General features: G+C 53.3%; 1 protein-coding gene across 1 annotated transcript in view; it reads left to right on the top strand.

Moving 5' to 3' along the window:
* Positions 1-22,840, top strand: part of LOC140396361 (glioma pathogenesis-related protein 1-like) — an 83,956-nt gene that overhangs the window by 7,231 nt on the left and 53,885 nt on the right. The window contains exon 2 of the mRNA XM_072484920.1: positions 2,882-3,130. Within this exon, the coding sequence (XP_072341021.1) occupies positions 2,882-3,130 (249 nt within the window). The remainder of the gene's footprint in view (positions 1-2,881; positions 3,131-22,840) is intronic.

The raw sequence follows: 22,840 nt of genomic DNA, 5'->3' as shown, positions 1-22,840 counted from the left end.
CGGTGAATCTTCCTTCTTTCCGGTGTTTTTACCACATAATTCACCTCACTTAATTTCCTTTCAATCTGATAAGGTCCACAAAACCTTGCTTTTACAGGTTCGCCTACCACTGGCAACAATACTAAAACTTTATCTTCACAGGCAAAGCTACGAACTTTGGATTTCTTGTCTGCTACCAGTTTCATCACATTTTGTGTAACTTTTAAATGTTGTCTAGCCAATTCACCTGCTCTATTTAATTGTTGCCTAAAAATTGACACGTAATCCAATAATGTAAGTTCTGATTTCTCACTATCCTCATCACTATCATCCAACTGTATGTTTCCCTTTATGTCTGCCAATTTTAACTGACTGTCATGTTTCATGGCCATTTTCTGAAGTTTAAACTCTCTCTCTATCTTTTTCCCTGATCTGTATCTCCCTTTCTCTTTCTTTTTGTTCTGCTAGGACTATTCTTTCTTTTCTCCTTCTCTCCTTTTCTTTTTCTCTCCTCTCTTTTTCCTCTCTCTCTCTTTCTTTTTCCTCTCTATCTCTTCCTCTCTCTCTTTCTTTTTCCTCTCTCTCGTATTCAAGCTGCTTTAACTCTTTCTCGTGTTCCATTTGTTTAATTTGTAACCAAATTTTTGCCATTTCCAATGAGTCAAACTGTATCTCAGGCAACTTTAAATGCTTAGCCACCGGCATAATCACTTAATCTTTTCGCATTTTGTCAGGTAATGTTAACTGCAATGTCTTTGCCAAATCTAACAGTCTGCTTTTAGTCTCTGTCCGTAAGGTACTGCATGAGACCGTCTCCACCCCCAAAAACTTCAGTGCCGCTGAAAGAGCCATTGTCCACAACACACTCCCTACTTAAACTAAAATACCACACCTGAAAAGCAACCACAATATGCTCACCCCTCACTGTCTTTAAGTTCACAAAGCCAATCCAATAGATAGACTTTTATCCTGGACGAGGCCCCAATTTGTTATGGGCCAGAGTTTAGAGAAGCCCAAAGTGTATCATGGAGTTCACCTGACCCACAACTTTTAATAGATTGTGGTATGGGGAGCACACGGCCCACTCTACAGGTGTGGTAGAGCAGAAATGGAAAAGTATTTTTAAAAACAAAACAATGTTTATTCTATGAACTCAAGTTAACCTTTTTAAAACATACAGTGAACATCTTAGCAACCATCAATTCAAATATAACCCTCAAAGAATACAACACGAAGTAATCCTTAATAACGTCCCAAACAACATCTAGAAGACAAAAGAAACACCTTTTAACAGAAGCACGTTAGGTTTACATTCACTACTGAGAACATTTATAATTCTGAATTCACTAAATGATCAACAGATAGTCTTTTCATGGCAGAGAGATCAATAGTGCATCTGCTCTGTCTGGCTTCAGCTCCAACACTGAAAACAAAACTAAAACACACCTTGCAGCAAACAGCCTAAAACAAAAGTAAAAAGCTGACAGACAGCCCAGCTCCACCCACTCTCTGACATAACTGCAGTAATAAACACCCATTTATTAAAGGTACTCTCACTACAGATACTTATATACACACCCATTTATAAACGCCCATTTCGTAAAGGTACTCTCACATTACAGGAGGGTCCCCGCACTCTCCAACACCCTTACAGAGCATCCCCAGCCCGATCCCGCACAAAATGGCAGCTTGGCACCATGGCAGTTACAACCTGGCACCCTGCCCGTGTGCATGGCAACTAGCAGTGCCACCTGGCATATTAGCAGTGCCAGACTGGCACTGCCAGGGCACCACCAGCAGTACCAGGGCCCCACCCTGCCCAAAGGGCATACAGCTGGGGGCCTCTGATCCCTGGGAGACCCCCACGAGTGCTTTTCCATCTAGTCCCTGTTTGTGGGGACCAATACTGAATGGCGCTCGCCCAAGGTCTCTGAGGCGAAGGGGTTGAATTCAAAGCTTCAGGTACCTCGGGAATCTGTACATTAGAGTGAGCCTGTAATATATAGATTTGCCAAAAAGTGATCTTGCCCACAATAGGCGGGATTTACATCACAGTGTCTCACAAAGTCACGTTGGATCTCGCAAGATGTTGTGAACTGGGTAGATCCTGGGAGCAGGGCCTCCCAGCTTTCACCTGCCATCCTTCGCCGTGACAAGCTGCTTTTAGGGCGCAGGGTGGCCTTTGGACCACACCCTTTAGATTCAAGCAATTTCCAAACCACTGATGTCAGGCTGATATAGTTCTGTAGTTCTCCTTTTTCTCATTCCCTCCATTCTTAAATAGTGGGGTTACATTTGCTACCTTCCAATTGGCAAGAACCATTCCAGAGTCAATAAAACTTTGAAAGATGACCACCATTTGTTATCTCTACAGCCACCTCTTTGACACTCTGGGATGTAGATTATCAGGTCCAGGAGATTTACTTTAAGTTCCATTGATTTCTCTCGTACTACTTTTTTGCTCATAATATCTTCAAGTACCTCGTATTTCAGAATATCCTGGAGAGCAAAAAACGTGTGGCGAATCGGGGGCCAAAATCTAGATGTTGGAATTTTGAAATTAATATTGGTTGGGATGGGGGTGAGCGCTGAAAAAAACTGACTTAAAAGCAGGTAAGGGTTGTGGATGGGGAAGAGCACAAGCATGTGGTCTCAGATGGCTTTGTTAGCCATCAAGACTCTGAGCATAGAGATCCCATGGGAAATAAAATGTTATGATTATGGTTATGATTATAGATAGGCACGATTCTATGAAGGCAAAGTTTAAAGAGGCCAGAAGAGCAATGAATTCAGAGGAAGTAAGATAAGGTTAGTTGATATAGATATTGGAATCACCATGGCAGATGAATCACTTGGTACCCAAATATTTTAGCTTTTGTTATTTTTCTTTTTACAAATCTAGACCTGGGATGAAGGTCTTGCTAAATCTGCAATAGCATGGACCAAGACTTGCATATTCAAGCATAATCCACAACTGCAAAAGAAAGGAGGAGTGCATCCAATCTTCTTCCCTATAGGAGAAAGCGTCTTTATTTCAACAGGCAGTTTCAATGCCAACCATGCTATTAAACGATGGTATCAGGAAGTAGTGAATTATGATTACAGTACGAATACCTGCAAATCAAAGAAAGTATGTGGACATTACACTCAGGTAAATATACACATTGCTTGTAGACAATCCTTAAATCATCTAATAAAAACATTGTCAATTATGATTATTAGTTTCTTCTACATCAGCTACATTTGCATAAAGGAAACCTTTGGTTTTACCAAATGCAATTCGTTGCTACCAAAATTGAATTGGGCAATCTTTTGCATGAAGTCCTTAGAGTTTAGTTTGTAGCGAGCATAATTTATAATATGTTCCTTTGAGTGATTACGTAATTGGTGTTCAAATAGTTAACAAACGAATGTAAGCCATCCAACATTTAATTTATTTTTGTTTATTAACTGTTATCTAGGAACCTTCGAGATCAGTCTATACTGATTCTCACCCCAACAAATTATGAGATTTTGTGAGGTTCTGAATCTACATAAATTGGTTTCTTGCTGAATTTGAGGGAAAAAGTCCTGAATTTTCCATTTAAAAAAATCTTAAATTCAAACCCTGAGATGTAATCAAATGGCATCCTTATTGTACAAATATACTGAAGTGTCTTCGTAATGATTGTAGCTTTGCTATTAACACTGCTGTGGTAACCTATTGATCTGACAAGTAACATAGAAGTTGTATATTCATATCCTATCATAGTAAGTTGTGAAGCTAGATTTAATAAAGCTGCAAATATTTGGCGTAGCGCCAGTCAAAATGATGACAAATGCAACAGATTGCTATACCTCAGGCCTGTCCATCAAAGTCCGAATGGAACATTTGGCTCACCCACCCCTTCCGCAGTCTGATTTGATTCTCTACCCGCAAGTGGGTCTCCTGCACAAACACCACATCAGCATTTCGATACTTCAAGTGAGCAAAAACTCTCGTCCTTTTTACCGGACCATCCAACCCCCTTAGGTTCCAGGAGGCCAGCCAAATTGGCGGACCCCCACCCCTCCCAATCCTCGGGTCAGTCATTTCCACCACCAGGGGCCGCCAAAGTCCTACTAAAAAAAAACAGGCCCATCCAAATTGGTTGCTAAATCCAGCCAGAGAGTGATACAAAGAGAATCTCGTTATCACCATCAGCAAACTGAGCCCGACCCCCTCCCCAACTAACACTTAACCCAAATATACATTGATGCACGATCAATGACCACTAAAGCGAGGTTGTAGTCCAACTGAAGGCTTTAATAAGCTAGATGTTGCCCCAAGCAGCTCAGGTGCAGAATGAAGGCTGCTGGGGTGGCACGGGATCTTATACCCCGCCTAGCAGGGCGGAGCTACCATACAGCTTGACCAATAGGAAGCATACAATTTCTACCAATGGTGTTCCAGCATTACCAGGTACCGTAGTACCTCTACAACCACATACATATTGATACTCAATAAAAAGCAAAGACCCCCATCCCCCCTAATCTCACTCTCGTTAACTAGCTGGGAATTTTAATGCGAGCAAGGCAGTTGCCCCCCCCCCATTCCCCCGGATAGAGAAACAAAAAACGTATCGCACCCACAAGACTTAAGTGCACAACCTGGGGAATATAACTGATGTACCATCAATGACCACGCGAGGAATGGTGAACTTTATTGTGCTAGATGTAAAGCCTCCTGCAGCTGGACCCAAGAATGAGGGCAGTGCAGGGGAGTGTAGACTGTTATACAGAGCCAGGCCGGGATTTACCGTAATAACTGGAGTACAATGGCAGTGTACCATAATACATGTAATGTATGTTCAGTGGTTTACCACATTCACCCCCTATTTAAAAAAAGTCCAGCGGGGTGAAGTGAAGTTACTGGTCGAGTCTGTCGGGGGCTTTGACCTTCCGCCGTGATTGCCTCAGCCCCAGCTGTGGTGTGGGCACCGATGTGAGGACCTGCGACTCCGGGAGCATGTTGTCCTTTCCTTCGTCACCCAGTAGTTGAGCCGGTGGGTGGACGGGAGCCTCCGGAGCGGGGGTGGCGGAGATAGTCGCTGGTTGGGGGGGGGGGGGGGACGGCGCAGGGGCGAGGGTGGCGACTGGTCACCATCGGAGGGGGAGGAGACGGTAACAGGTCGGGGGTGGTGGTGATGGTGGATGTGGAACCAGCGGGTGCCAAGTCCCGGAGGGAGACTGTGTCCTGCCGCATGTCATGGTGTGCCACGTAGACATACTGTGGGTTCGCATGGAGGAGGAGGACTTTTTCGACGAGGGGCTCAGATTTATGGCTCCTCGCATGCTTCCAGAGGAGGATGGGCCCAGGAACTGTCAGCCAGGTCGGGAGCGAGACCCCGGAGGTGGACATCCTGGGGAAGGCAAACACACGTTCATGCGGGGTCTCATTGGTAGCAATGCACAGGAGCAACCGGATGGAGTTCAGCGCATCGGGGAGGATCTCCTGCCAGCAGGAGACTGGGAGACTTCTAGACCGAAGGGCCAGCAGGACAGTCTTTCAGACCGTCGCGTTCTCCCTCTCCACCTGTCCGTTTCCCCGGGGGTTGTAGCTGGTCGTCCTGCTCGAGGCGATGCCTTTGCTGAGCAGGAACTGACGCAGCTTATCACTCATGAACGAGGAGCCCCGATCACTGTGGATGTAGATGGGGAAACCAAACAAAGTGAAGAGACTGTGTAGGGCCTTGATGATAGTGGCAGAAGTCCTGTCAGGCATGCGATGGCGAAAGAGAAACGGGAGTACTCAATGATGTTGAGGAAGTACACATTGCGGTCAGTGGAGGGGAGGGATCCTTTGAAGTCGATGCTGAGGCGCTCAAAGGGGCGGGAGGCCTTCACCAGATGCGCTCTGTCCGGCCAGTAGGCGTGTGGTTTGCACTCCGCACAGACCTGGCAGTCCCTGGTCACGGTCCTGACCTCCTCGAAGGAGTAAGGCAAGTTGCGGGTCTTGATAAAGTAGAAGAACCGGGTGACAGAGGTCATTGTGGAGAGTCCGAAGTCAGTCTACTTGTGCGCTGGCACATGTACCACGGGACAGGGCATCTGGGGGGCTCATTGAGCTTCCCAGGGCGATACAAGATCTCGTAGTTATAGGTGGAGAGTTCGATCCGCCACCTCAAGATCTTGTCGTTCTTAATCTTGCCCTGCTGTGTGTTACTAAACGTGAAGGCAACCGACCGTTGGTCAGTGAGGAGAGTGAATCGCCTGCCGGCCAAGTAATGCCTCCAATGTCGCACAGCTTCCACAATGGCTTGGGCTTCCTTTTCGACAGAGGAGTGCCGAATTTCGGAGGCATGGAGGGTACGGGAGAAGAAAGCCACGGGTCTGCCCGCCTGGTTGAGGGTGGTGGCCAGAGCCACGTCCGATGCATCGCTCTCTACCTAAAACGGGAGGGAAACGTCGACTGTGTGCATCGTGGCTTTGGCAATGTCTGCCTTGATGTGGTTGAAGGCCCGGCGGGCCTCAGCCATCAGTGGGAAAATGGACTTGATGAGTGGGCGGGCCTTGTCCGCATTATTAGGGACCCACTGGGCATAGTACGAGAAGAATCCCAGGCATCACTTCAGAGCCTTGGGACAGTGAGGGAGGGGGAGTTCCAGGAGGGGGCGCGTGCGGTCGGGGTCAGGTCCTAGGACTCCAATTTTCACAACGTAGCCAAGAATGGCTAGGCGAGGGTGGTAATACTAGGTATTGCAGTACCTGAGAGATGAATGACCATTGGCTAGACCTAGGGGTCTACCATTGGCTAATGTACATAGCCCCGCCATGAGAGGTGGGGTATAAAAACCAATGCCGTCTCAGCAGCCTTCACTTTCTGTATCATCGCTGCTGGGTACAGTTCTAGCTGATTAAAGCCGATTAGATATGACTCCTCTTTGTCTCGAGAGTATTGATTGTGCATCAATTTAATCAGCTAGAACTTTTGAAGGATGGATCTCCGCATCAAGCCGGGGTGCCTTCAGCTCAGCCCCCACGCAGACAACTCCGCTGCTATTTTTAAGCATTGGCTGGCGTGTTTTGAGAGCTACCGCGAAACGGCTGCCAACACCCCCACGGAAAGGCAGAAGATACACCTACGCTCGCGGGTGAGCCCGGCGATTTACCCCCTGCTCGAAGGGGCGGCGAACTATGCTGCAGCTAAGGAGCTGCTAGAAGGACATTACATCCGTCCACTGAACCAGGTCTACGCCCGTCACCTGCTGGCAACGAGAAGGCAGAGCCCAGATGAGACACTGGAAGACTTCTACCGGGCACTGATAGTGCTGGGCCAAAACTGCGGCTGCCCAGCAGTGACGGGGAACGAGTACACGGAATTTTTAATTCGGGACACTTTCGCGGCAGGTATGGCTTCCCCCGACATCCGCCGAAGGCTCCTCGAAATGGACACACTGGGCCTTACTGAGGCACGGGCCCTGGCAGGGTCCATGGACGTTGCGTACAAGAACGCACTTGCTTATGCCCCTGCTCGCACGGCGCCCCCCTGGGCTGCGTGGCAGCCCCCCAGACGTACCCGCAGACCTGCACGGCAAGCTGGCCAACGCTGCTTCTTCTGCAGCCAGGCAAATCACCCGCGCGCGCGCTGCCCGGCCCGCACCGTCACCTGCAAAGGGTGCGGCAAGAAAGGCCACTATGCCGCGGTCTGCCTGGCCCGCGCTGTCTCCAGCGACTACCAACAGCCTTTCTTCCAGGTCCCGGCCATCCAAGGCCCACCGCAGCCGTTCTTTCAGGTCCCGGCAGCCCAAGGCCCGCCGCAGTCCTTTTTACAGGTCCTGCCAGCCCAAGGCCCACCGCAGTCTTTCTTGCAGGTCCCGGCCGTCCAACGCCCACTGCCGTTTTTTTCCCTCCAGGCAGTGTGCGGCCCCCCGGCAACCACGCTGGATGGGTGAGCGCCGCCATTTTGTCCCTCGCCGCCGCCATCTTCGGAATCCCCGTCCCCGGTCTCCATGTGCGACCCATGGCCGGTGCCATCTTGGATGGGGCCTCAAGCCCCCAGCACAGCTGACTACGCGCTGCCCGACCAGAACTCCCCCTTGCTGCAGCTGGCCCCAGACGCTAGCGAAGGCCACCACAACGATCGCCATCAACGGCCACGTGACGTCGTGCCTGATCGACTCCGGGAGCACAGAAAGCTTTGTCCACCCCGACACGGTAAGGCGCTGTTCTCTGGTCACCCATCCCGTCAAACAAAGGATCTCCCTGGCCTCCGGGTCACACGCAGTGCAGATATAGGGGTTCTGCCTCGCAAACCTCACCGTACAAGGCAGGGAATTCCGCAATTTCCGCCTGTACGTGCTGCCGCACCTCTGCGCAGCCACACTTCTTGGGCTGGATTTCCAGTGCCACCTGCAAAGCCTGACTTTTAAATTTGAAGGCCCTATACCACCCCCCCCCCCCCCTTACTGTCTGCGGCCTCGCGACCCTTAAGGTCGACCCGCCTTCCCTGTTTGCGAACCTCACCCCGGATTGCAAACCCGTCGCCACCAGGAGCAGACGGTACAGTGCCCAGGACCGGACCTTCATCAGGTCCGAGGTCCAACGGCTGCTGAAGGAAGGGGTCATCGAAGCGAGCAACAGCCCCTGGAGGGCTCAAGTAATGGTGGTAAAGACCGGGGGAAAACATAGAATGGTCATCGACTATAGCCAGACCATCAACCGGTTTACGCAGCTGGACGCATACCCTCTTCCCCGTATTGCCGACCTGGTAAACAGGATTGCGCAATACAAGGTCTTCTCCACGGATCTCAAGTCCGCCTACCATCAGCTACCCCTCCGTAATAGTGACCGCCAGTACACTGCCTTCGAAGCAGATGGGCGGCTCTACCACTTTTTAAGGGTTCCCTTCGGTGTCACGCACGGGGTCTCGGTCTTCCAGCGTGAGATGGACCGAATGGTTGACCGGTACGGCTTACGTGCAACGTTTCCGTATCTTGATAACGTCACCATCTGCGGCCATGACCAGCAGGACCACGACACCAACCTCCGGAAATTTCTCCAGACCGCGCACCTCCTTAATCTGACCTACAATAAGGAGAAATGCGTGTTTAGCACCGACCGTCTAGCCATCCTAGGCTACGTAGTGCGAAATGGATTCATAGGCCCCGACCCTGAACGTATGCGCCCCCTCATGGAGTTCCCCCTCCCTCACTGCCCCAAGGCCCTAAAGCGCTGCCTCGGCTTTTTTAGCTATTATGCACTATGGGTCCCTAATTACGCCGACAAGGCTCGACCCCTGATCCAGTCCCCAACCTTCCCCCTGTCGACGGAGGCCCGCCAGGCCTTCTGCCGCATCAAAGCAGACATCGCAAAAGCCATGATGCGCGCCATCGACGAGTCCCTCCCCTTCCAGGTCCAGAGCGACGCGTCTGACGTAGCTCTGGCGGCCACCCTCAACCAAGCGGGCAGGCTCGTGGCTTTCTTCTCCCGCACTCTCCATGCTTCCGAAATTCGCCACTCGGTCGAAAAGGAGGCCCAGGCCATAGTAGAGGCTGTGCGACACTGGAGGCATTACCTGGCCGGCAGGAGATTCACTCACCTCACGGACCAACGGTCGGTGGCCTTCATGTTCGATAATGCGCAGCGGGGCAAGATAGAAAACGACAAAATCTTGCGGTGGAGGATCGAACTCTCCACCTACAATTAAGAGATCTTGTACCATCCCGGGAAGCTGAACGAGCCTCCTGATGCCCCCGCACAAGTAGACCTCCTCCGAGCCCTCCACGAGGACCTCTGCCACCCGGGAGTCACCCGGTTCTTTCATTTTGTTAAGTCCCGAAACCTGCCCTACTCCCATCGAGGAGGTCAGGACAGTCACCAGGGACTGCCGAATCTGTGCCGAGTGCAAACCGCACTTCTACCGACCAGAGAGGGCGCATCTGATAAAGGCTTCCTGTCCCTTTGAACGCCTCAGCATGGACTTCAAAGGTCCCCTCCCCTCCACCGACCGCAACATGTACTTCCTGAACGTGATTGACGAGTATTCCCGGTTCCCTTTCGCCATCCCCTGCCCGGACATGACCACAACCACTGTCATCAAGGCCCTCCAAAGTATTTTTACACTGTTCCGTTTCCCCGCATACATCCACAGTGATAGGGGTTCCTCCTTTATGAGCGACATACTGCGTCAGTTCCTGCTCAGCAAAGGCATTGCCTCGAGCAGGACGACCAGTTACAACCCCCGGGGAAACGGGCAGGTAGAAAGGGAGAACGGAACGGTCTGGAAGATCGTCCTGCTGGCCCTTCGGTCCAGGAATCTCCCAGTGTCCCGCTGGCAAGAAGTCCTCCCAGTGGCCCTTCTCTCCATTCGGTCACTGCTATGTACTACCACAAACCAGACACCTCACGAACGTCTCCTTGTTTTCCCCAGGAAGTCCTCCTCTGGGACCTCACTCCCCACCTGGCTAGCGACACCCGGACCCGTCCTGCTGCGGAAACCCATTGGTTGAGAGGGTCCACCTGCTGCATGCCAACCCCCAGTATGCCTACGTAGCGTTCCCCGACGGCCGCCAAGGCACGGTCTCCCTTCGGGACCTGGCGCCCACCGGAGCCCCACGCGCACCCGCACCACTGCCCCCCCCCCCGGCAGCACCTGACCGGAGGGTCAGTATTGCTGCCGGAGCCCCTACCCAGCGCCGAACAGGCACCGACGCCCCCTACTGGCGCCCCTCCCCTCTGCCCACTTTTCGCCCCAACAGCGCTGCCTAGGGGTGACGAAGCTGCCTGGGAGGAAGACACCATGTTCCCGGAGCCACAACTGCCGGGGCCCCCACCAGGATCGTCGCCAAAACTCAGACTCTCCAGAAGGACGACCAGGCTACCCGATTGACTGATTGCTGCACCATAGACTCTTCTTCCGTTACCCTCGACATCACGGTACCTCCATACCTGGTCCTACCATGCAAAAAGCGACAGTAATAGCTGACCATCACCCCGCGGGGTTCTTTTTTAACAGGGGGCGAATGTGGTAATACCAGGTATTGCAGTACCTGAGAGGTGAATGACCATTGGCTAGAACTAGGGGCCTACCATTGGCTAATGTACATAGCCCCGCCCTGAGAGGCAGGGTATAAGAACCAATGCCATCCCAGCAGCCTTCACTTTCTGTATCATCGCTGCTGGGTACAATTCTAGCTGATTAAAGCCGATTAGAAATGACTCCTCTTTGTCTCGAGAGTATTGATTGTGCATCAGCGGGTTGTGCGGAAAACGCATTTCTCCTTATAGGTAAGGTTAAGGAGTTTAGCGGTGTGGAGGAATTTCTGGAGATTCGCGTCGTGGCCCTGCTGGTCGTGGCCGCAGATGGTGACGTTATCCAGATACGGGAACATGGCCCGCAGCCCGTACTGGTCAACCATTCGGTCCATCTTTCGCTGGAATACCGAGACCCCATTGGTGACGCCAAAGGGAACCCTAAGGAAATGGTAGAGGCAGCCATCTGCTTCAAATGCAGTGTATTGGTGGTCCTCCGGGCGGATGGGGAGCTGGTGGTACGTGGATTTCAAGTCAACGGTGGAGGAAACTCGATACTGCGCAATCTGGTTGACCATGTCAGATATGCGGGGAAGGGGGTACGCATCGAGCTGTGTGTACCGGTTGATCGTCTGACTGTAGTCGATGACCATCCGGTGCTTCTCCCCAGTTTTAACGACCACCACTTCAGCTCTCCAGGGTCTGTTACTGGCCTCAATGACCCCCTCCCGCAGAAGTCACTGGACCTCCGACCTGATAAAGGTCCTGTCCTGGGCACAGTACCGTCTGCTCCTCATGGCGACGGGCTTACAGTCCGGGGTGAGATTCACGAAGAGCGAGGGTGGATCGACCTTAAGGGTCGTGAGGTCACAGATGGTGAGGGGTGGCAGGGGTCCGCCGAACTTTAGGGTGAAGCTCTGGAGGTGGCACTGGAAGTCGAGACCCAGTAACAGGGCAGCGCAGAGATGGGGGAGGACGTAGAGTCTGAAGTTACTGTACTCTATGCCCTGTACCGAGAGGGTCGCGACGCAGTACCCCCGGATCTGTATGGAATGGGATCCGGAGGCCAGGGAGATTTTCTGGGTCACAGGGAGAACTGGGAGGGAGCAGCGCCTTACCGTGGCTGGGTGTGTGAAACTATCCATGCTCCCGGAATTCGAAGAGGCAGGTCATCTCGTGACCGTTGATCCGTACGATTGTTGTAGAGTTCGCGAGGTTGCGAGGCCGAGACTGGTCGAGGGTGATGGAGACGAGCTGCGGAAGGTGGTGGGAGGACCGGTCGGCGGTGGCGGAGGTATCGGCAGCCAGTGTACGGCCAGGTGAGCAGGGGTCCTGGGGTGCGTTCCAAGATGGCGCCGCCCACGGGGCGCACATGGCAGGCGACATCCAAGATGGCAGCACCCACGGGCCACACGTGGCGGGCGGCAGCGAAGATGGCGGCGCCCTGTGTTCGCACATGGGGGTTGTTGCGGTAGCGATGCTGGGCCTAAAAATGGCAGCAACTGATCGGGCCTGGCAAACGGTGACGAAGTGGCCGTTCTTTCCACACCCGTTGCAGGTCACGCTCTGTGCTGAGCAGCGTTGTCTGGGGTGCTTGTTCTGGTCACAAAAGTAGCATTTAGGGCCTCCGAAGTTAGCTGGCTGCCGCGAGGCGTGCGGTGCACCCGGGTTGGATGATGGCGGGGTCCACGAGGGTGCCGCGCGGTCGGAGGTGTAGGACTCCAGGTTGCGGGAAGCTACTTCTCAGGAGTGCGCGAGCTATACTGTCTCTGTGAGGCTAAGTGTACCCCCTTTTTTAAAAAAAATAATTTTTTATTAAGGTTTTCATAAAATATCAATAACAAAATGAAAAAAGAACCCAACAGGGTTAAGCACAAAACAGTCTAGAAAAGCAACCCTCCCCCTGTACATAAATAATAAATTAACATTAACACCCCGACTTAACATATACACCCCCTCAGACCCTTCAGTGTAAATAACAAAAACAAAATTAAAGTAAACCCCCCCCCCAAGTTGCTGCTGCCATTGACCAATGTCTACCGTTCTGCCAGAAAGTCTAAGAATGGTTGCCACCACCTAAAGAACCCTTGTACCGACCCTCTCAAGTGGAATTTCACCCTCTCCAATTTAATGAACCCCGCCATATCGCTGATCCAGGATTCCACGCTTGGGGGCCTCGCATCCTTCCACTGAAGAAGAATCCTTCGCCGGGTTACCAGGGAGGCAAAGGCCAGAATACCGGCCTCTTTCGCCTCCTGCACTCCCGGCTCCTCTGCCACCCCAAATATTGCGAGCCCCCAGCCCGGTTTGACCCTGGATCCTACCATCCTCGACACCGTCCTCACTACCTCCTTTCAAAATTCCTCCAGCGTTGGGCATGCCCAGAACATATGAGTGTGATTTGATGGGCTCCCTGAGCACCTAACACACCTGTCCTCACCCCAAAAAAACCGGCTCATCTTTGTCCCGGTCATATGTGTGCCCTGTGCAGCACCTTAAACTGTATGAGGCTGAGCCTCGCGCACGATGAGGAAGTGTTCACCCTCCCCAGGGCATCTGCCCACGTCCCTTCCTCAATCTCCTCTCCCAACTCCTCCTCCCATTTACCTTTCACCTCCACCACCGAGGCCTCCTCCTCCTCCTGCATCACCTGGTAAGTTTCCGAGATCACCCTGTCCTGTACTGTGTGTGGCAGTAGAGGTGGGAATTCCACCACCTGTCGTCTGGCAAACGCCCTTACCTGTAAGTACCTGAAGGTGTTCCCCTGGGGGAGTCCGTACTTCTCCACCAGCTCACCCAGGCTCACGAACTTCCCGTCCACAAACAGGTCCCCCAACTTTCATATCCTTGCCCTGTGCCACCCCAAAAACCCTCCACCTGTTCTCCCTGGGCCGAACCGGTGGTTCCCCCGTATTGGGGGTCACGCGGAGGACCCAACTTCCACCCCATGCCGCCTCCACTGCCCCCAAATTTTGAGGGCAGTCGCCACCACCGGGCTCGTGGTATACCTCCCTGGAGAGAGCGGCAGCGGCGCCGTTGCCAGCGCCCCCAGACTCGTACCCACACAAGACGCCGTCTCCAGCCTCTTCCATGCAGCCCCTTCCCCCTCCATCACCCACTTGCGCACCATCGTCGCATTGGCGGCCCAGTAGTACCCACTGAGGTTGGGCAGCGCCGGTCCCCCCCTATCTCTACTCCGCTCCAGGAACACCCTTCTCACCCTCGAAGTCCCTCGCGCCCACACAAACCCCATTATACTCCTGTTAACCCGCCTAAAAAAAGCCTTCGGATAAACACGGGGAGGCACTGGAACAGGAACAAAAACCTTGGGAGCACCGTCATTTTGATTGACTGCACCCTACCCGCCAAGGACAGCGGCAACACGTCCCACCTCTTGAACTCCTCCTCCATTTGCTCCACCAGCCTTGTAAAATTAAGCCTATGCAGGGCCCCCCAGCTCCTGGCCACCTGGACCCCCAAATACCTGAAGCTCCTCTCTGCCCTTTTTAGTGGGAGCTCGCCAATCCCCCTCTCCTGGTCCCCTGGGTGAACCACGAACAGCTCGCTCTTTCCCATGTTGAGCTTGTACCCCGAAAAGCCCCCGAATTCCCTCAGAATCCTAATTACCTCCGGCATTCCCCCCAACGGGTCCGCCACATACAGCAGCAGGTCATCCACATAGAGCGACACCCTATGCTCCTCCCCACCCCGCACCAACCCCCTCCAGTTCCTTGACTCCCTCAGTGCCATAGCCAGGGGCTCAATCGCCAGTGCGAAGAGCAGGGGGGACCCCTGCCTCGTCCTTTGGTGCAACCAAAAGTATTCGGACCTCCTCCTGTTTGTGGCCACACTCGCCATCGGGACCTCAGACAACAGCCTAACCCACCTGACAAACCCCTCCCCAAACCTGAACCTCTTCAGCACCTCCCACAGGTACCCCCACTCTACCCGATCAAAGGCTTTCTCAGCGTCCATCGCCACCACTATCTCCGCCTCCCGCCCCCTCGCCGGCATCATGATAACGTTCAAAAGCCTCCGCACATTCGCGTTCAACTGCCTCCCCTTCACAAACCCCGTCTGTTCTTCGTGGATGATCTGCGGCACACAATCCTCAATCCTCGTGGCTAAGACCTTCGCCAGCACCTTGGCATCTACATTTAGCAAGGAAATCGGTCTGTAAGACCCACACTGCAGGGAATCCTTGTCCCGCTTCAGGATCAAGGAGATCAGTGTCCGGGACATTGTCGGGGGCAAAGCCAACCCCTCCCTTGCCTCATTAAAGGTCCTAACTAACAGCGGGCCCAACAGGTCCATGTATTTTTTCGACCGGGAAACCGTCCGGCCCCGGTGCCTTCCCCGCCTGCATGCTTCCTATCACTTTGGTCAGCTCCTCCAGCCCAATCGGGGCCCCCAATCCCGCCACCAGTCCCTCTTCCCCCTTTGGAAACCTCAATTGGTCCAGGACGCGGCCCATCCCTCCCTCCTCCCGTGGGGGCTTGGATCGGTACAATTCCTCGTAAAAGTCCCTGAAGACCCCATTAATGCCAACCACACTCCCTCCCCTGTCCTTAACTCCCCGATCTCCCTAGCTGCGTCCCGCTTCCGAAGCTGATGCGCCAGCATCCGGCTTACCTTTTCCCAATACTCGGAAATCGCCCCCTGGGCCTTTCTCCACTGCACCTCCGCCTTCCTGGTGGTCACCAGGTCGAATTCGGCCTGGAGGCTGCGCCTCTTCCTCAACAATCCTTCCTCGGGCACCTCCGCATACCTCCTGTCTACCCTCACAATCTCCCCCACCAGCCTCTCCCTCCCCCCCCGCTCCCTCCGCTCCTTGTGGGCCCTAATGGAGATCAGCTCTCTCCTCACCACGGCCTTCAGCGCCTCCCATACCATCCCCACTCAACAAAGAACAAAGAACAAAGAAATGTACAGCACAGGAACAGGCCCTTCGGCCCTCCAAGCCCGTGCCGACCATACTGCCCGACTAAACTACAATCTCCTACACTTCCTGGGTCCGTATCCTTCTATTCCCATCCTATTCATATATTTGTCAAGATGCCCCTTAAATGTCCCTATCGTCCCTGCCTCCACTACCTCCTCCGGTAGTGAGTTCCAGGCACCCACTACCCTCTGCGTAAAAAACTTGCCTCGTACATCTACTCTAAACTTTGCCCCTCTCACCTTAAACCTATGCCCCCTAGTAATTGACCCCTCTACCCTGGGGAAAAGCCTCTGACTATCCACTCTGTCTATGCCCCTCATAATTTTGTATACCTCTATCAGGTCGCCCCTCAACCTCCTTCGTTCCAGTGAGAACAAACCGAGTTTATTCAATCGCTCCTCATAGCTTATGCCCTCCATACCAGGCAACATTCTGGTAAATCTCTTCTGCACCCTCTCTAAAGCCTCCACATCCTTCTGGTAGTGTGGCGACCAGAATTGAACACTATACTCCAAGTGTGGCCTAACTAAGGTTCTATACAGCTGCAACATGACTTGCCAATTCTTATACTCAATGCCTCGGCCAATGAAGGCAAGCATGCCGTATGCCTTCTTGACTACCTTCTCCACCTGTGTAGCCCCTTTCAGTGATCTGTGGACCTCCCCGTTGTCGTTGGTCTCCAAGTACCTCTCTATACTTTCTCGGACCCGCTCGCTCACCTCCTCGTCCGCCAACTGCCCCACCTCCAAGCGCCACAGCGGGCGCTGGTCCCTCTCCTCCCCCATCTCCAACTCCACCCAATGCGGGGCGTGGTCTGAAATGGCTATTGCCGAATACTCAACATCCTCTACTCTCGCTACCAGCGCTCTACTCAAAATGAATTCCCGAGCCCCCAGCCTTGCAAATCTCCAAGGGTCCACCCCTCCCATCTGGTCCAGAAACCCCCTCAGCTCTCGCGCCGCCGTCGGCTTCCTATCCGTCCTAGACCTGGAGCGATCCAGTGCCGGATCCAGCACCGTGTTAAAGCCTCCCCCCATTATCAGGCCCCCCACTTCCAAGTCTGGGATCCGACCCAACATACGCCGCATAAAACCCGCATCGTCCCAATGCGGGGCATACACATTGACCAGTACCACCCTCTCTCCCTGCAACTTACCACTTACCATTATGTACATACTGCCATTATCTGCCACAATGCTCGACGCCTCAAATGACACCTTCTTTCCCACCAAGATCGCCACCCCTCGATTTTTGGCATCCAGCCCCGAGTGAAACGCCTGACCTACCCACCCTTTCCTCAATCTTACCTGGTCTGCCACCTTCAGGTGTGTCTCCTGGAGCATAACCACATCCGCCTTGAGCACCTTCAGGCCGCTTAACCGGCCCATTCAGTCCCCTTACATTCCAGGTTATCAGCTGGATCAGGGGGCTACCCTCCCCCGCCGACTAGCCATAACCCCTCCTCGGCCAGCCACGCACCCGCACCCCACACCCGGCCCGTTTCCCACAGTGGCATACCCCCGACTCGACCTCCTCCACTCGCTCCAGCTCCCCCTTGACCATAGCAGCAGCAACTCGAATCCCCCCCCCCCCCCCCCCCGGCTAGGACCCATCCTCGCTGATTTGCTCCCCCCATTGCACTTCCGCAAGTCAGCTGACTCCTGCTGACCCCGGCCACACCCGCCTCTCCTTCGACTCCTCCCGTTGTGTGACACACCCTCCTCTCCCGTACCCATCCATAGGCTCTCCCCGCCCCCTTCCATTCTCAGCGCGGGAAAGAACCCTCGCTTCCCCGCCCTGGCCCCGCCCCCTCCAGTCTTCAGCGCGGGAAAAAGCCCCGCCACCTCTGACGCAGCTCCTTTTACAGGCCCAGTCCCCTCACCCCCGACTTGGGCGTCCCCCTCCGCCGCGGGGCCCCATCTCACCGCCGTCCACCACCCCTGTTCCGTTTTACCTACCCCCCTCCAGGAACCCCCCCCCGACCAACCCAACCAACTGTGTGCCCACCCCGCCCCAACCACCCTCACCGACCCAAAAGAGAAAAACCCAGAGAAAAAGAACCAGGAGCAAAGCAAAAAAAAAACATATCAACCGCAGTCTCCAATCGCCCATCCCGACCCTCAATCTGTGTCCAACTTCTCGGCCTGAACAAAGGCCCATGCCTCCTCCGGAGACTCAAAATAATGGTGCCGGTCCTTGTAGGTGACCCACAGTCGTGCCGGCTGCAACATGCCAAACTTCACCCCCTTCCTGTGCAGCACCGCCTTCGCTCGATTGTACCTGGCCCTCCTCTTCGCCACCTCCGCACTCCAGTCCTGGTATATTCGAACCTCCGCGTTCTCCCACCTGCTGCTCCTCTCCTTCTTGGCCCACCTGAGCATACACTCCCGATCGACGAACCAATGGAACCTCACCAGTACCGCCCGCGGAGGCTCGTTCGCCTTGGGCCTCCTCGCTAGCACTCTATGGGCCCCTTCCAGCTCCAGGGGCCCCTGGAAGGACCCCGCTCCCATCAGCGAGTTCAACATGGTGACCACATAGGCCCCCACGTCCGGCCCCTCCAACCCCTCCGGGAGGCCCAGAATCCACAGATTCTTCCGCCTCGACCGATTCTCCATCTCCTCGAACCGCTCCTGCCATTTCTTGTGGAGCGCCTCGTGCGCCTCTACCTTTACCGCCAGGCCTAAGATCTTGTCCTCGTTGTCGGAGATCTTTTGTCGAGCCTCGCGACCCCCTGGGCCGCCTGTGTCTCCAGCAGGTTATCAATAGAAGCCTTCATCGGCTCTAGCAGGTCCGCTTTAATCTCTCTGAAGCAGCGCTGGATACCCTCCTGCTGCTCCTCCGCCCACTGCATCCACGCTGCCTGGTCTCCGCCCGCCGCCATTTTCTTCTTCTTCCCTCGCACCTTCTTGGGTCCACCACCACCTTTTTAGTCGCCCCGCTCCTAGTAGAAGCCATACACTATCGGGGAGCTGTTATAATCTCCTTCCCACACCGAGGAACATCGAAAAAGTGCCGTTGGAGGCCCTGAAAAGAGCCCAAACGTCCGTTTTTGCGGGAGCCGCCAAATGTGCGACTTAGCTCCGCATAGCCGCAACTGGAAGTCCCAAGTGTACCCCCTTCTAATAAGCACTGGCGGATGTAGTTGGACTTAATGCCCGTGACAAAGGCGTCCCTGATCAGCAGCTCCGTGTGTTGGACGGCTGACACCGCCTGGCAACTACAGTTTCTGCCAAGTAGCCACAAGGCATGCAGGGAATCATCCTGAGACTCCCCCGGGAGTTGCCGTCTCGTGGCCAGGAGGTGCCTGGCGAACACCTGATTTACAGTCCTGATATACTGTCCTTTCAGTAGTTCTGTTGCCTCTGTGTAGGTGGGAGCGTCCCGAATGAGGAGGAAGACTTGTGGGCTCACCCATGCGTAGAGTAGTTGGAGCTTCTGTGGGTCTGAGAAGACTTTGGTGGATGCTCAGAGATATCCTTCAAAGCAGGCTAGCCAGTGCTCGAAAGTCGCTGTGGCGTCAGCTGCGTGTGGGTTCAGCTCCAGGTGATCCGGCTTGAGTAAGATGTTCATCTTCAAAATTCTAGCACAATAAATTGATGTATCATCAATGACCACGTGACGAATGGTGAACTATTGTGGCTTTATCGTGCTAGATGTAAAGCCTCCTGCAGCTGGACCCAAAAATGGGGGCAGTGCAGGAAAGCATACACTTTCGCAGGCCGGCATTTACCGTAATAACTGGAGTACAATGGCAGTGTACCATAATACATGTAATGTATGTTTAGTGGTTTACCACAATAATTCCAACTATAGTACAAAAGACAAAAAAAAACTTCTCATAAGGTTAACTCCCCACCAGTAACCAAACAATAGGTGAAGCAGAACTCCTCTGTCATCCCTATAGAAGAGAAAACAGAAATATATATATATTTCATCCTCAAACAACAATTGTATGGAGGATACCCCAATATTCCTCCCACCTCCAGCAGTCAAAGACCAAATAAAATGGGCTGAGACCAAGTGCTGACGCCAGAGTGGAAACGGTGTTTTACGACAGCAAACGACGCAACCGCTGCAGCAATTTTAAATTTTGCGGGATCCTAAACTGGAAAACCTCCGCCACATGCTTATAGTGGATTTCTGTAGGACCACTGCCCCAGTAATGCTATATATAGCCTTATGCCCAGAAACTCCAGGAGCTAGGCCTGGAGGATGGTATTATACTGTGGGAGCTCGGGTGGTCATACCACTGCAGGGCCATGAATCCCTGCTGATGGATCTACACAGTGGTTACCTGGGCGCCTCAAAGGTGAAGATGCTGGCTTGGAGCTATGTCTGGTGGCCTGGCATCGATGGAGGCATAGAGTTGGTCATGGGCTGTTGTCCAGTGTGCCAGGAGCACCAAAAGCTCCCACCAGTGACCTCCATTCATCCCTGAAAGTGGCCAGGAATTTGGTGGGTGAGACTGCATGCAAACTTTCCAGGGCCTTTAATGGGATCCCTATTCATTATCATGGACGACCACACAAAATGGCTTGACGTTTATAAAATGGCCTTGACGATGTCAAGGGCCACCATCGAGAAGCTGAGGTGCTCGATCAGTACCCATAGGATTCCTGAAGTCTTGTTGACAGACAACAGGGCGCAGTTCATGAGCAAGGTGTTTGCCGCATTTGCAAAACAGAACGGCGTCGGCACATCAGAACTGTCCCGTACCATCCCTCATCTAATGGCCTGGTGGAAAGGGCGGTCCAGACATTCAAAAGAGACATAAAGAAGCAGACCACAGGCTCCATAAACAAATGACTGGTACGGTTTATTTTTAACTACCGGGCAACGCTGCACATGATGATGGTAGTACCAGCAGAACTGCTGATCAGCTACAGGCTTAGCATCCGCTTAAGCCTGACTTTCTCGAACCTAGGCGGGAAAGTGGAGATGCAGCAAGAAACACAAGCGGCACGATGAGTCAGGCCCAAAGGTGGCAGTTTCAGTGGGGGTACACAGTCTGTGGAGAAGGGACACTCTGGCTCCCAGGAGGAGTACTCGAGAGAACGGGGATGGTCTATAAAATTAAGATTCAAAGGGAGTCCAAAGGAAATATCCAACGGAAACACCTCAAGAAGTGGGAGCCCACGTGAAACAGCACCCAGCTGACGACATTGATGCTCCTCCATGACGAGAACCGTCCCCTCAGCCAGGGGCCCAACCGGCCATGACTTATCAACTGACCAGCAGGAAGATAATGACTCCGGCTCGCATACGGACACCGAAGGATTTGCGCAGGCGGCCGATGTCATGTCCGGGGTTCCGGCGATAGTCCTCTGGAGATCAGCCAGAAAAAGGGGGTCGACAAACCGGTATACACTGCCTGACCCAACTGGTGTAGGTAGAAGCTCAGCCTTGGGCAAAGTGGTGCCTATGGCTCCCGCTAATGAAGGCAGAGGACTTTTGGGGGAGAGGTGCCATAACCCCCATGAGGCTCATGGGTCTTCCTAACCCTAATTTATCCCCTGTTTTGAAGTCACGTTGTGCCCTTTATTAAATATAAATTCCAGCTTTGTATTTAAGGTTTGAATTTTCTGTCATGAATGAACAATTCCAAGCAAAGCAGGTTTCTGGCTTTTCCATTTAAAGCAATGGTTGAGCACTTGTAGTCAAAATTATAATCCACAGTCGATAAAAGAAACTCCAGTTCTCTGCATTGGTCGAGACTACCTTCTCTGGGCTGTTCTTCATATAGAATTTACAGTGCAGAAGGAGGCCATTTGGCCCACTGAGTCTGCACAAGCCCTTGGAAAGAGAACCCTACCCAAGCCCACACCTCCACCCTACCCCAGCAACCCCACTTTTGTGAGGGCCACGAAGAATCCAGCACGAGTTTTAAGGATACAAAGTCATAACATTTATTTACAATAACATATATGTATATATAACAGCAGCAGCAACTTCCCTTGCTGCACACTCCTTCCTGGTGGTTCCCAAACTGGCCAGCTTTATTTATACTAGGAGTTTACTAATGGTTTCTCCGCCCCCCCTCATTGGGGAAGCTCATACTCCCACAGGATTGTGGGATTGTCATTCGTCCCCAGCCAATGGTAAGTAGGCAGGTTATAACATCCCTCCCCCCCCAAAGTCCAAGGAATCCACCGAAAACCCTGGCGAAGGAGGGCGTCGGACTCGTTTTGCCGCAGGCCGGACACCATTTGCACACGGCGCTGGATCAGGCGGCGTGTAACGAGACGGAGACAGGCGCTTCCGTGATGAACGGCGCAACGGTTGTACATCCACGGCCCGTGGACCCGAGGATTCCCCCTCTGATGCATCCTGTGTCTCCATCTCGGAGTCAGAGAATCTGCTGCCTCCGTCATGTCAATGTCTCTATCTCCATTCGGTTCTGTAACGACCTGTGCAGGCTTCGAGTAAGGCACCAGTGGAAGATTGTGAGGACTACCTTCCCTTGTGTCTGGTCTCTGTGGCTGTAGAAATGAGCTCCGGGGGCGGGGAATCTTTTGAGGGGATAGTCTTCTGGACCGAACGTGGTCTACATGTTTGCGCTGGAGACGACCCTGGGCTTGCACCTGATAAGATATGGGGCCCATTTGGCGAAAGATTACACCAGGAACCCACTGGGCACCACCAGTAAAATTCCGAACGAACACTGGGTCACCGGGCGCAAACTGCTGAATCGGCCGATGCCGAGAAAATCCCTGTCCCTGCCGTTCTTGTGTGCGACATACTTTTGCGCCAATGTCCAGGAAAACCATACTAAGGCGGGTGCGAAGTCTCCGGCCCATTAGGAGTTCTGCGGGAGCTACCCCAGTCACCGCATGGGGGGTGGTCCTATACGTAAACAAAAAGCGAGCCAGTCTCGTGCCCATTGATCCGGAAGACTGCTTCTTTAGGCCTCTTTTGAATGTCTGC

This window comes from Scyliorhinus torazame, chromosome 19, assembly GCF_047496885.1.
Source record: "Scyliorhinus torazame isolate Kashiwa2021f chromosome 19, sScyTor2.1, whole genome shotgun sequence".
Taxonomy (NCBI): Eukaryota; Metazoa; Chordata; class Chondrichthyes; order Carcharhiniformes; family Scyliorhinidae; genus Scyliorhinus; species Scyliorhinus torazame.
This window is presented reverse-complemented; position numbering and strand designations above follow the sequence as displayed.